General features: G+C 35.4%; 1 protein-coding gene across 8 annotated transcripts in view; it reads right to left on the bottom strand.

Annotated features, from left to right (window-relative positions):
• Positions 1 to 14,004, bottom strand: part of LOC149790211 (ras-related protein Rab-8B-like) — a 41,817-nt gene extending 27,813 nt beyond the window's left edge. For 3 of the 8 annotated variants that reach the window (XM_089972219.1, XM_089972227.1, XM_089972225.1), the window contains exons 1-2: positions 7,723 to 7,810; positions 5,587 to 5,770 (exon numbers count right to left, since the gene is read on the bottom strand). In XM_089972219.1, coding sequence (XP_089828345.1) covers positions 5,587 to 5,770; positions 7,723 to 7,755 — 217 coding nt within the window. In that variant the 5' untranslated portion in view covers positions 7,756 to 7,810. Of the gene's footprint in view, positions 1 to 5,586; positions 5,787 to 7,722; positions 7,832 to 13,850 lie in introns of those variants that run through there. The other 5 variants (XM_089972220.1, XM_089972223.1, XM_089972222.1 and 2 more) reach the window with 5 other exon arrangements.
• Positions 14,005 to 14,964: the final 960 nt, after the last annotated feature.

Raw genomic sequence — 14,964 nt, 5'->3', positions numbered from 1 at the left:
AAAATGAATGTATACACCAAGCATAATTAGGTGTAAAGTTTAATCCAAGAAATCCCATTAGCCAGATTGTAAATTGCTTAACAAGTCTCTAGAGTGTCATAAAGAAGTAGATATACAGTACAATGAAAGTTAGATTATTATATAATTTGATACCTGTACAACTGTTACCTTTCACAAAAGTCTCTACATCATTCAAGAAAATTGAAAACAACAATGGCAGTCAATTTTCTCCATGCTGAACACCTGCATCACATGAGAAAAATTCTGAATAGTTACCAATGTCGTTAACACACAATTTAACATAAAGACTATTAATAAATTTAAAACATTTCCCAATGACTCCACTGGTCAACAATTTGATTCACAGGCCAACTCTTTAAACATTATCAAAGGCTTTATTAAAATCTATACAAGAGCCTGTACATCTAACACAGTGGTGCACAACTTTTCTTGGCAAAGGGTGGATTTTCTAAAACCCTAAGGGATGCAAAAACTAACTTCTTTAATATAATTACTGTTCATGGGCCAGATTTCTGTGTTGTTTTAATTTGCCCTGAGGGCTGGACAGAACATGTTTGCCCTGAGGACCAAATAGAACATGTTCACAGGCTGGATCCAGGCCGCAGGCTGGGGGTTGTGCACCCCTGATCTAACATCATAGCAATGAGCAGCATAGACTACCCACCATGAAAACCAATACCTACCATGAAAAGCACTACTCACTGTTAAAACCAGTATACACTATGAAAACCATCACCTATCATGAAAACTACTACCTACCATGAAATCCAATACACACCGTGAAAACTAGCATCCATTGTGAAAACAAGAATCCACCATGCAAACCCATACCCATAGTGAAAACCAGTACCCACAGTCAAAACCAGTACACAGAGCTAAAACCAGTACCCACAGTAAAAACCAGTATTCAACATGAAAACCAGTACCCACAGTAAAAACCAGTACTCAACATGAAAACCAGTACCCACAGTAAAAACCAGTACTCAACATGAAAACCAGTACCCACAGTGAAAACCAGTACATACTGTTAAAACCAGTACACACTGTGAAAACCACTATCCACTGTTAAAACCAATATGACTGTGAAAACCTGTACCATCCATGAAAACCACTGCTCACCGTTAAAACCAGAATACACTGTGAAAACCATCATTCATCATCAAAACTACTACCTACCCTGAAAACTTGTACACACTGTGAAAACCACAACCACTGTGAAAACCAGTACCAACAGTCAAAACCAGTACACAGAGTTAAAACCAGTACCCACAGTAAAAACCAGTACTCACCATAAAAACCTGTACCCACAGTGAAAACCAGTACATACTGTTAAAACCAGTTCACACTGAAAATGAAAATCACTATCCACTGCTAAAACCAGTACTACTGTGAAAACCTGTACGAACCATGAAAACAACTATTCACCTTTAAAACCAGTACACACTGTGAAAACCATCACCCATCATGAAAACCGCTACCCACCATGAAAACTTGTATACACTGTGAAAACCACTACCTACTGTTAAAACCAGTACCACTGTGAAAACCAGTAACCACTTTGAAAATCAGAATCCATTGTGAAAATCAGCACCACTCTGTAAACAAGCTTATCCTTCTGATAATAAATTATTTTCTTTAAAAAACATATATTATCTTAATAAAGCAACAAGCTTAATAATATATCAGGTTGGTGGTTACAATGGGATTCAGTTTACAACCATTAATTTTATATGAAGGTTAAAGTATTCCTTATGACCACTCATCAGGAACTAATCCTGAATAAATTATTATTATGAAAAGTTTCACATAAATTGGATGCATAACTAAGCGGCCTTAATATAATCATCGACAACACCATTACGCCCTGAAACTTTAACCAATTTTAATGATTCTACCCTATTATCTGTTTTATCTCGCCTTTGGTAACCTTCTCATTTATTGGTGTTTTCTCAACTGGCCGAAAAGAAAAATCAGAGCATGTATAAGAATCTTCAGCTTTGTTCATGTTTTTTAAAATGATTATAAACTGTATTGAAAGGTATTGGAATTTCTGACACCATTTTCAAGTATAAGTCTCCAAAATATTTTATCCTTTATTTGTATCTTCATCAATTTTTCAAATACCTTTACATTAGTTCTGAGTTTTGTCATGTAATTGATTTTTAATGCCTGCTTGATCAATGCATATTTTTCTACAGGTTGCATTTCTTGTTAAGTAGATTACCTTTCTGGCTACGTGTAATTTTATCCTTGCCGTTCAACATTCTTTAACAACCCACCGTAGGTCTGTTTAATTTCTGTTGCATACATGTACTTACAATGTCACTTACACATGTATACAATATTAACTTCACACATGTATCAAGTGTGAATAATCCCAACTTAACATACGTATACAATATTAACACTCCCAAATTTACATATGTATTACAGTATTAACAATCCCAATTGAACATACGTATACAATATTAACAATCGCAACTTTACACATGTATACAAAATATTAACACTCCTAACTTTACACATGTATACAATATTAACACTCCCAACTTTACACATGTATACAATATTAACACTCCTAACTTTACACATGTATACAATATTAACACTCCCAACTTTACATACGTATTATAGTATCAACAATCCCAACTTTATATATGTACAGTATACCACATTAATGATCCCAATTTTACTCATGTATACAGCATTAACTATCCCAGCTTTATACATGTATACAAATATTAACACTCCCAACTGTACACATGTATACATTATTAGCAATCTCAACTTTATACATGTACAGCATACCGCATTAACGATCACAATTTTACACATGTATACAGCATCAATGATCCCAATTTTACATATGCATATATATATATATATATATATATATATATATATATATAAAGCATCAACAATCCAAAACTATACATGTGGAATACAGCATTAATGATCCAAACTGTACACATGTATACAGCATCAATAACCACAACTTTACATATGTATTCAGCATCAACAATCCAAACTTTACACAGGTATACAGCATCAATAACCACAACTTCACATATGTATTCAGCATCAATAATCCAAACTTTAGACATGTATACAGTATTATCAATCCCAAACTTTACACAATTATACAATATCAACAATCCCAACTTTACACATGTATACACTATCAACAATCCAAACTTTCCAGTATTAACAATTCATAAATTTATCTAAGAAGAAGAAACTGATATTAGCAATAAATTTATCTAAACAATGCATGCAAGCAAGAAGGTCATCAGCTAAACATAACAATTTTGCATGACTCCCAACCAGAGAAACAATTTTCATTGCAATGATTTGAAGACACTTAGGGTATATTATCTACACCATACACTACACTGCCATTATCATAAACACTTCTTTTTTTCTGAACACAAAGTACATAGACTGAGTCTCCTTTTAATGGTCTGATGCATTTTACATAGACTGAGTCCCCCTTTAATGTTAATGGCTTGATGCATTTTACATAGACTGAGTCCCCTTTTAATGGTCTGATGCATTTTACATAGACTGAGTCCCCCTTTAATGGTCTGATGCATTTTATGTAGACTAAGTCCCCTTTTAATGGTCTTATGCATTTTACATAGACTGAGTCCCCTTTTAATGGTCTTATGCATTTTACATAGACTGAGTCCCCTTTTAATGGTCTGATGCATTTTACATAGACTGAGTCCCCTTTTAATGGTCTGATGCATTGTATTTAGACTGAGTCCCCCTTTAATGGTCTGATGCATTTTACATAGACTGAGTCCCCTTTTAATGGTCTGATGCATTTTGCAAGCTTTCTCTTAATACTGCATATTTTCTGTGAAATTTTGATCTGTTGTTTACTAATAATTTCATAGCCTGGGATTTTAATACTGTCCAAGTCAGTCTCTCTACAAAACAAATTATATTATATTCATTGACATAAATGATTTTAGAGGATTTATTACAGTTATTTGTGGGGCCCCAAGTGGGGGAGTGGTCTGAAGCACTCACCGTTATGGATCACTGCCATCTCACCTCTGTCTGCATGGGTTCAAATCTCGGTTTAGCCAATGTGGATATGTGAGAAGGCTTGTTAGTAGCTTCTCATGGGTCGGTGGTTCTTTCCAAGTTTTCTTGGGTTTTTCCTCTACCATTTATATGGCCACCATGTATAGCCTATCTTGTGCTGAAAAATGGCATTAAACCCTACAACAACAACAAAAACAGCTATCTGTATTTTTAGTGTTATTTGCTGTTTTGTTTTTGTTAGATGACTTGGAAGATCTGAGTTCTGTATGACAAAATCCTGCAATAGCTCAATCCTTGGTTGGATGTGCTCATCATCGGCAATCAGGCTGGTTGATTGGTGTGATATGTGTTCACTCATGTTAGCTGATTTTGGCATTGTACTGCTCATATTCTATCGCTTTCACATCATATATTGTAGTATATGTGCTGGGATAATCTAGTCAGGCTCTCACAGAAATAAGGGTATAAAATGTCCTTTTTGAATTACATGTTTTGTTTCATCCAATGAAATTTGTCTGAGATGGATTCATCTGTCCACAATCAAATAGGCATCATGATATAATGGAGTACTTTCATGGGCATCATTATATAATGGAGTACTTGCATGGGAATCATGATATAATGGAGTACTTTCATGGGAATCATGATATAATGGAGTGCATTCATGAGTATCACGATATAATGGAGTACTTTCATGGGCATCATGATATAATGGAGTACTTACATGTGCATCATGATATAATGGGAGTACTTTCATGGGCATCATGATGTAATGGAGTACTTTAAAGGGCATCATTATATAATGGGAGTAATTTCATGGGAATCATGATATAATGGAGTACTTTCATGAGAATCATGATATAATGGAATAGTTTCATCAGTATCACAATATAATGGAATACTTTCTCTTTATCAATATCTACTGTGAAGTATAGTTCAATCACACTAAGTAGTTTTAGTTATTACAATAAAATCAGCTTAGCCACACTGAGATATCACTTAATTAGGATCTCATTGGAAGCTCCCTTAGGTAATGTCATGTCAACCAATTAACTTTTTCATATATGTATGGGTAACGGCAATTCATCTATTATGATGAGTGCATCGAAACCCATTTAATTTCATACAGTGTTGCCGCCATTTGGCAATTAACATTGTTTGTCTAGACTAATGTTTTGTTGTACAATATTTTGGTAAAGAAAATCATACCATAAAAAATTCACAATTTGTTAATAATGATTTCAGAGTTAAATGCATAAACCTTTCTTGATATTAACGTATGTTTATATGAAATTATCATTTATCATTTACAAATTACAATCTTGAATTTTAATATCAAGCTAATAATACACTACTTTTTCATTTTCCAACAGAAAAGAAACAGGATCAACATCTGCGCCAATGTTATAAGTGGATTCACAAGTTATCCAATCGTGTTAAAACATGGGAGCTGCACACATTGTAATTTTACTATAATCTGAAATGTTTGTGATGAAAAATGCATTACTACACCTGTAATTGTCGCCTTGTGGTTAGTGGTAAACATATCCTGGCTAAATCGCAGTGCAAGGCAAGTTTTTCCTACGGAGGAATCACCAATCATTGTCAGTTTGATCTTGTGTTCTTCATCAACATGGATGCTGTTTCCAAAGGCACTGTAACTCATCTTGTCCAACTTAGGCAGTGCCCCATGTGACTAGAAATAAACAAAACTATAAATAAAAAAAACTAGTTAATTGTAGGTTTGCTAAAGCACTGCTTAAAATGTTAATTAATGGTGATAGCTGGATGAATTAAATAAGTCAATAATCAAACATTTAACTAGATCACAGATCTAGAGTAGGGCTCCTAAGTTAGATAATTTAAGGTGTATGTCAATGTGGTCATTTTAGGTGCATTGGAAAATATAATACTAAATACTTTAACCATCATGCTGAATGCTCTGTACCCTAACTGTCGATCATCCAAAATATTCTAGACAAATATTATTTATCACAGTGGACTTTAACAATGGTGGCCAGGTAATAAACTGGGTCAAGAAAAGATGATGTCATAACGAATAACAGGGTAATACAAAGTTTTACCAAGATACACAATTTTCACTGTGGCATCACAGTGTGTGACATTCAATCCACTTTTCACTCAGTCAAATATTTAGGCTGACTTGGTTGAAAAATGTCCAAATACTTTAATGCTGACCTTGCCATATGTATTTCGCAGGGCTTGTACATACTGAACTTGCATGGGAATATGGAATATCGTGATCTAAATAATGAATAATCACTGGATAAAGCTATGTGTAACCAAATTCTAAAACAATTACACCAATTACTGAAATAGTTGGTACTAAAAGCCCACATAACCCATATGAGTTCGAGTCCAAAGCTTGGCTAGCGTAGGTTTGTGAGAAAGCCTGCCAGTATCTTCTCGTGGGTCAGTGGTTCTTTCCTGGGTTTTCCTGGGTTCTTCCTCTACCAGATATACTGGCCGCCATGTATCTTGTGCTGAACAATGGCGTTAAACCCTAGAACAACAACAACAACAACCCATATGATATGTACTATAGAACCTGGCCAACACTGTACAGTCCAGTGTAATCAACCTGGCCAACACTGTAAAGGGAAGTGTGATCAGTAATTTTGTCATAAGATGTTTTGATGACATTTAAGGTATAGGGCATTCATCCGTCAGGATTGATAAGGCTCTACTTAAACTATATCAGTATTACATTTTACAACAGTTAATATTTAATTTAACCAGAGTTAATGTGTCTTAGTGACCATGATGATATAAAATTTTGACTATTTTTATTAGACAGGATTTTGTTGAAAATAAAAAATATAATCATTTACATTCTTGTTTGTTTGCAGCCCCTAGTGATTTTAAAAATGAAAAGCATCAAGGATATAAGAAATACACAAAACATGGTCATTTAATTTGCAAAATTATAATTTCTAACATGATTATTGCTAAGTGGCACAAACAATGTAATCTTGTTCATGTTTTAAACCAAATGGAAGCTATATAAATAACCAGACACACTGCTCAATGTGTTAATCTGGTGTGTTTTATTTTGGAATATCTTATTTTAATATAAACGAAGTTAAACAAAATAAAAAGGTGCAACTCTTATATTCAAGTTTCCACATGGATGTTACTCCGAAAGTTATGAAAATTTAAGAATTTCATAACGAAGACAACAAACTAAATCAAAGTTGTATGAAATAAATTTGTCTCACAAATGCAAATATGAGTGTTTAATCAAGAAATTCCCGTTTGGTTTGAAACACACTGAAGATGACAGTGTCAAAGACCACCTGGTGACGATCAGGTAAGAAACTGTAAATTGATGAAAGTGATGAACATTTTGTTTGCATTTTTTAATATCCTTAATGCTTTTCATTGTTTTGTTTACAATCGGAAAGGTGGTACTAATCCTAAAATGTAATACGTCTGGTCTGATATGTATGTTGTCTGGATCAACCCAAACAACATAATATCAGAGCGGACGTCTTACAGTGTAGGTTTGGGGGGGGGGGGATATAAACATTAAACAAGTCTAAAGTAGAGTACTAATGCCAGCAGTTGGTGTGCTTGATAATTAGACCAGAACATATTTTAGCTTAACCATTTCAGTATAAACGATACCAAATCAACGTGTTTAACGCCATCATTGTTCATATTTGCATTTTATTTTGTTCTTTTCACTTTGTTTACTTGCTAAAAAAATATGGACTTCCCCTGTCGTGCGGTTTACTTCGGTACTTTTCAAAGAGTGCACGACTTCATTGATGTTCCGAACTATCGCTATTTGTTGGTAAACACGTAGTAGCCACAGGGGTTCGTTACAGAGAAAATTAGTAGTATCCGTCCATGAATCAAGGGATGGCGATTGTAACCTGTAACAATACAGGTTAGAACCCCTATACATTGATTCATGGACGGATACTCCTCATTTTCTTTGTAACGAAACCCTGTGTACTAGCCGCCAAAGACATGATTTTTTAAAATATTTTTTTTTAATTATTTTTTTACCTGAGATATAAATCGAAGGTGATAATGTGTGAAATATAAACTTATTAATTTCTTTATAGAATCTCTGCGGAAATTTACTAAGCTTACTGTAGCCATAGTAACTCGTGTTTGCCGGAAGATTCTAACACACTTTTTTAGGTCTTGTCTTGCCGGAACACAGGCCTTTGAAATGCTATCACTATAATAAGAAATTTCAAAATACTGGAGAAAAAAAAAATAGTGGGAGAACAGTCCTATCCAGATATAGTATCTGTATTTGGACAGGATTTTATTTCTCAGTTTTTCTCCAATTTTCTGAAATTTCTTATTACGGTGATAGAATTTCAAAGGCCTGTGTTAGAAATTCGGTATGTAAGTTGTTCTGCGCTGCTAGTGGGGAGTCGGATCAGGAACTTTCAGCCAGTCACATCACTATCAGATTGTGCGTAGGCTTTTTATTTTTAAATTTGTTATTTACTTTTTAGTATATTTTTTTCTGCATAAAGTTTTTGTATTTTGGGCAACATTTGAGACAGTATTTTTTTTGTTTAAATTGTTTTAAAGCACAAATATTTATTTTAGGGAGCTTTTGTCTCTTCAATAATGACACTAATTCTATGTTACTTGCAAGCGATCAATTATTATATTTAATAATATCTGTCATTAATTATTTTATGAAGTTCCATGCATCTTTATGATGTTATTTTGTGCTGAATCAGACCTATTTATGTTCGAATTCCATATATAGGAATATTTAGATCTATTTTATGAATTGGGTCTATTTAAGCTTGAATTCCATATCAGAGAATTTGCGTTATGCTGCAAACAGGCATTAATTATCTTAAATTATAGATTTTAACGAATCGCGTTTTAAATTTAACTGATGTTTAAAGTCCATCACATACATAATTTCAACCATTTTCACAGGAAGGTAGAAAGTCCAGTCACTGTGATCGTTATTCTCACCAATGTTCCATTCTAACTTCAGTTCAAAAAATTCTTGATCAACACCCTATGAAAATCATTCCAGAATTTTCATAAAAACTAAAATGTTATTGTCAAAAAGATATTGGAAGTGACCATGATTTATTAATGACAACGTTTCGCCTCACCTGAAAATGATCAAAAAGCCTAACCAACCAAGAACCGGATTTGACCTTGAAAAATTGAAAGATCCAAAGTCGCAGAAGCCTTCCAAGCAATGATAGGTGGTAAATTTGCAACTTTGATAACCCTGGACAGCCAAGAAACTGACCTCGAGCCCTTAACAACCACATTCAACACAGATGTGGCTACCACAGATAGCGAGATCACTGGCAAATATCATCGAACATGGAAACCTTGGGTCACAACTATGTCCTTGAACTATGCGACAAAAGAACAGAATTAAAAAAGGGAAAAAGACATCACGAAGGAGCTAGAAAATTTAGAGAGATAAACAACATGATTAGGAAAAGCATGAAAAAGGCAAAGGAATCCTGGATAGAAAGACAAAGCTGCAAAATCGAAGACAGTCTGAGGAGAAATGATAGCGAAATGGCATATCAACTGGTGAAAGATCTCACAACCCATGAACAAGGGAAGACTGTGGCCACCATCCAAGAAAAGTCAGGAACACGAATCACAGAAGATAAAGACATCCTCAAAGAGGGACAGAATACTGCTCAGAATTGTACAGTCATAATATCCAAGGAGATCCAGCAGTACTAAATTTCCCTCAGGCAGAAGAAATTGACGATAAACCAATTCTTCGTGAAGAAGTAGAAATTGCAGTTAGGTAACTAAAGAAAGGAACATCAGCTGGCGTTGATAACATACCAGCCTAGCTCATTCATGGAGAAGAAGAGATAGTCACAGTCTTGACAACAATCTGCAACAAGATATGAGAGGAAAATGGCCCACCACATGGACTAAATCCTTTGTCATCGTACTCCCCAAGAAAGGAAACCTATAGCTACGCCAAAACTACAGAACCATCAGTCTGATCAGTCACCCGAACAATAATAATTCTCAACAGACTATAGCCTTAAGCAGAGAAATTTATTGCTGAAGAGCAGACAGGCTTCCAAACAGGAAGGAGCACCACATAACAAATCTTCAATCTCAGACTCCTTTACGAGAAATACGTTCAGCGTCAGCAGAATCTATACCACATCTTTATAGATTTCAAAAATGCCTTTGATAGGATATGGCATGCGAACTTATGGGCAACTGTGAGGAAGTACAACATGAGCTCATACCTGGTGCAGGTTGTTGAGCACCTCTATGACAAAGCCACCAGTGCTGTCCTCATCAATGACAGCAGAGGAGATTGGTTTCGAACAACAGTTGGAGTTAGGGATGTATACTGTCACCTACACTCTTCAACTTTGTCCTGGAAAGGGTCATAGAGGGTGCCTTGCATGACCACAAGGGCACTGTCAGCATCGGTGGAAGAACAATCACCAACCTTCGCTTCGCAGATAATATTGATGGTTTATCAGGAGAGCAAAAAAGAACTGGCTGCCTTGGTTGAGCGCATTGACACAACCTCCACAGCATACGGTATGGAGATTAGCTTCGAAAGAAAAAACCTCATGACAAACAACACCAACGGCATCAGTGCAGAAATAAAGGTCAGTTGACAGAAGCTGGAAAGAGTCACAAGCTTCAAGTACTTGGGATCAGTTATTACAGATGAGGGCTCCAAACCAGAACTACTGTACAGGATTGCCCAGACAACAGCAGCAACAACAAGGTTGAGAACAATATGGAAAGATACCAACATCGCTTTTGGTTCCAAAATCATGCTGACGCGCACGATTGTCATATCCGTCTTTCTGTATGCATGTGAAACGTAGACACTCACATCAGATCTACAAAGAAGGATTCAAACCTTCGAAATGAGATGCTACCGCAAGATCTTGGGCATCTCATACATTGACCATGTAACCAGAAAAGAAATCAACAATATGATCCAACAAGCCATCGTATCCTATAAAGACCTCCTGACCACTGTAAAAAACTGTAAACTGAAGTGGTAAGGTCATGTCTCAAGATCATATGGACTTGCAAAAAAAAAATAACAGTTTTGCAAGGCACAGCGCGAGAGTGAAGAAGAAGAGGCAGACATAAAAAGAGGTGGGAAGACAACATTAAGGAGTGGGCAGGCGGGGGATATAAATATTTCCAAAGGGCAGTAGAGAACAGGGAAAGATGGAGATAATTGTTGTGAAGTCAACTATGGTGCTTGAACGACCTCTTGGGTTAAGGGTTTGATGATGATGATGAAAATATCTGAGAGAAGGCATGGAACTTCCAAATACTTCGTTCCACCCATGACCGTCGATTTCTTTCTGCTATTTCCGTTTTTTTAAGGCACACGACCATACTATATGGCTTGTTTTACTCCTGAGATATTTTTCTGTTCATCAAGCCATTATTGACTTTTCTGCGATGTACCAAACTGAAGTTACAGGCTCTGAAACGTGCGATTTTTTATTCTGAGACAAGTCCGAGCTCATGTGATAATAAGTTTAACCTTTTGAGCCAATCATATTTCGGCGTTGACGTGTGTGCCGCAAAGTTCACCTATTTTGAAAATTGAGTCGCATGTATACAATGTATGTGCAGAGAAGAAGACAATATCTAATTCTTGCATAGAACAGGATTCCTAAAGTTAAATCGAGTTAATGGTAAGTAAAAACTTACTTTTGCATCTACCACTGTTCTGTAATTCAAGAAGGGATGCACCATAGAGTTGAAAACATGGTACATGTAGCGGTTTTCACATGTGCACGCACTTGTCCAGAACGAAACAATTCGCGAAAATCACACGTTTCGGAGCCCGTAACTTCAGTTTTGTACATCGCAGAAAAGTCAATAATGGCTTGATGAATAGAAAAATATCTCAGGAGTAAAACAAGCCATATAGTATGGTCGTGTGCCTTAAAAAAGCGGAAATAGCAGAAGGAAATCGATGGTCATGGGTGGAAAGAAGTATTTGGAAGCTCCGTACCTTCTCTCTCATATATTATGATAGAGAGGGTCCTATGTCAGAACGGGTCATGGGGGTAATCGGAAGTATTTTTGTCTGTATGATTTTTTTCCTTTAGATTATTGTTGGTTTTTTTCTCAACATCTCGCTCGCGTCGAACACCTGTGGTATCGGGCGGTCTTAATCTCACATATACTTACTCTATAACTGACTATAAAAAACATCCCTTTTAACTCACATTTGATAATTCGACATGCGCGCCACAACAGACTTTGGCGCCCGGTTTCGGTAGTGGAAAACATGTGATTTATTTAGGTTGTATCCTTCATCTTGACTTACAAGTGTCTAATTTCGTCATCGTAGATATTTTTCAAAATGAATCTTGGAATATCTCGGGAATGCGTTTCAGCTTGTTATTGGTTATACAAATTTAGTTTTAAAACAAAAATAGCAGGGTAGAAGGATTTTCTTTGCTATCAAAAACAAAGGTCTAAAAGGATAATAACTGAGTCGATCACCTAATCGAATGAGTCAGATAGCGGTGTTTGATTAGTTGAATGCCATGGATGATGTCATGTTGAAATTATCAATTGCGTAATACATTTTCTCTATTAATACTGCAAGTATAGAATTCTGGGTACCCTTCATTTTGTCAGTTCCTGTTTGCAATAATAATTCATGCGGTATTGAATTTACTTAGTTGAACGACATCTATTATGAACGAAGGTGAAGAATGATAATAGAAATATACACTGGTATATGTATGTAGTAGCTTTTTAAGGCGCATCAACACAATAGTGGTTACATGGTGTCAACTAAGGGTAATATATATATATATATATATATATATATATATATATATATATATATATATATATATATATATATATATATATATATATGTTCCATACAACAGTCAAAATTTGCTTTTTAATGGTAATCGGAGGTATTTTTTTTCTCAACATCTCGCTCGCGTCGAACACCTGGAAAAAAAATCATCCTACTTTCTACTTCATCATCATCAGTAGCAGCAGTGGCAACATCTTCTTCTCCGAGAGATGACACCAGCGATAATAACATTAAGTAACACGGCGATTGTGCGCTGACTGCTTACGCTTTCTTGAGACAATGTTATGCACCAAACATTCGGACTGCCATTTTAAAGCGATATACCCGTTTTCTTCGAATAATGTTTTAGCAGCAAAATTCTTTTTTTGGGGGTGGGGTGATTACAAAGAAACTGCTTGCTGTAATACATATCTAACAACAATAAAAAATACGATGTACAAGTTTATTAAACGGTAACAATTTCCACTACTAAAAGTCATGTTCCGAATTCAACGAGGTCAGGGGAAACCCCATTGTGTGTGTTGTTTTGTATATATATATATATATATATATATATATATATATATATATATATATATATATATATATATATAACTATATATAACTAACGGATAACTAACGGTACTATTATACAGGACATGCACTAGACAAACTCGGCAGCGTTGTGCGTGTGTTGTATGTAGTGTAGTGTAGTTTGTTGTGTGGTATATATAACAACCCTGTCACACAGAACCTACTCCGGACAGATTGGAACAAAATATGCCATTTCTGAGAGTACAGTTTTGTTAATGTTATTAAACCACACAAAGGCAGCGTGTACACGTGTACCAATCTAACTACGAAAACAGCATACAGTTTGTATATATGCACACACACAAGCAATTAGGAAGGATATGTCCCTACTATCATATTATTAATACAATACAAAAATCCATACCCTCTCTTGTACGTTTCTCTATACGTGTGCGAAAGTATACTTCTAGTGGTTCAAAAATGACAAGAATCCTTATTCTGGTGGGCGTATCTGTGTACTAGTTCTTGTTTCCATTCGTATAGGAAAAGTAACTTTCACTTTTGTGATAACCTGTCACGCCTGGGTGACTTTGATGGCATGTCAAGTAACATATCCGGGTCACTTTACATAAATGTTTAGGTCACTAGACAGGTCAATCTCCGAGTTCAACTTTAACACTTCCAGATCGCTATAGACAGATGAATGAATGGATAACAAATAAATGAATATATTTTGATAAACGAATAAATATTGGAAAAGAAAGAAGGAAATATATAGGTATGGATACGTGATTAAATATATTCATTATAAACGTCATAACTGTAAGGAGATGTGATATTTAGCAGTACAACTTCTCTTCCATATAACCCTCACAGATACGTATACAACCTACATACGTATGTACACAACTCATATTCCTACAAACACACATTAAAATATGACACAGTAGAAACACACATTAAAATATGACACAGTAGAGGATGATATTATTAAGTCAGACCAATAGAAGAAGAGAATATGTTTATACAGTAGAATTAGAGTTTAAGTTTAAATATCATTAGTGGTCGGCCAAAAAGTAAGGACTTGAATTTACATTAAGAAGCTGAACGTCTAATGTCGATAGGTATAGTATTCCATAATATTATGAGTATTATTATATTTGTATTATAACTGTTGTTGCTGTTAGGGTTTCACGCCATTTTTCAGCACATGATAGTATAGTTATGGCGGCCAGCATATGTAGTGGATTAACTCATAAACCCCTGGCGCCGCGTTTTCGTGGCAGGAGGTAGTAGCCTACTGTCGAGCTCTGTCGCGTCAAGGTCATGTAAGATACACTAACGTGGGTGGTATTATAGAAAGGTAGACAGATGTAGCTCTGCAATGATACCAAAATAATCTGGAGGCTTTAGTTGCGCTACAAAATACAGATGGAAAAACCTAATTTCTTTACCTTTTTTCCATCTAAAATTCGCCCGTGGTTGGAATCCAATTTTGTGTCCGGATTTTAGACTTTTTGGCCTCAGATCTAAGGCAG

Source organism: Sinohyriopsis cumingii, chromosome 10 (genome assembly GCF_028554795.1).
Source record: "Sinohyriopsis cumingii isolate HCF-2022 chromosome 10, ASM2855479v2, whole genome shotgun sequence".
Lineage (NCBI taxonomy): Eukaryota > Metazoa > Mollusca > Bivalvia > Unionida > Unionidae > Sinohyriopsis > Sinohyriopsis cumingii.
The sequence above is the reverse complement of the archived record's forward strand: the minus strand, read 5'-3'. Positions and strand labels throughout refer to the sequence as shown.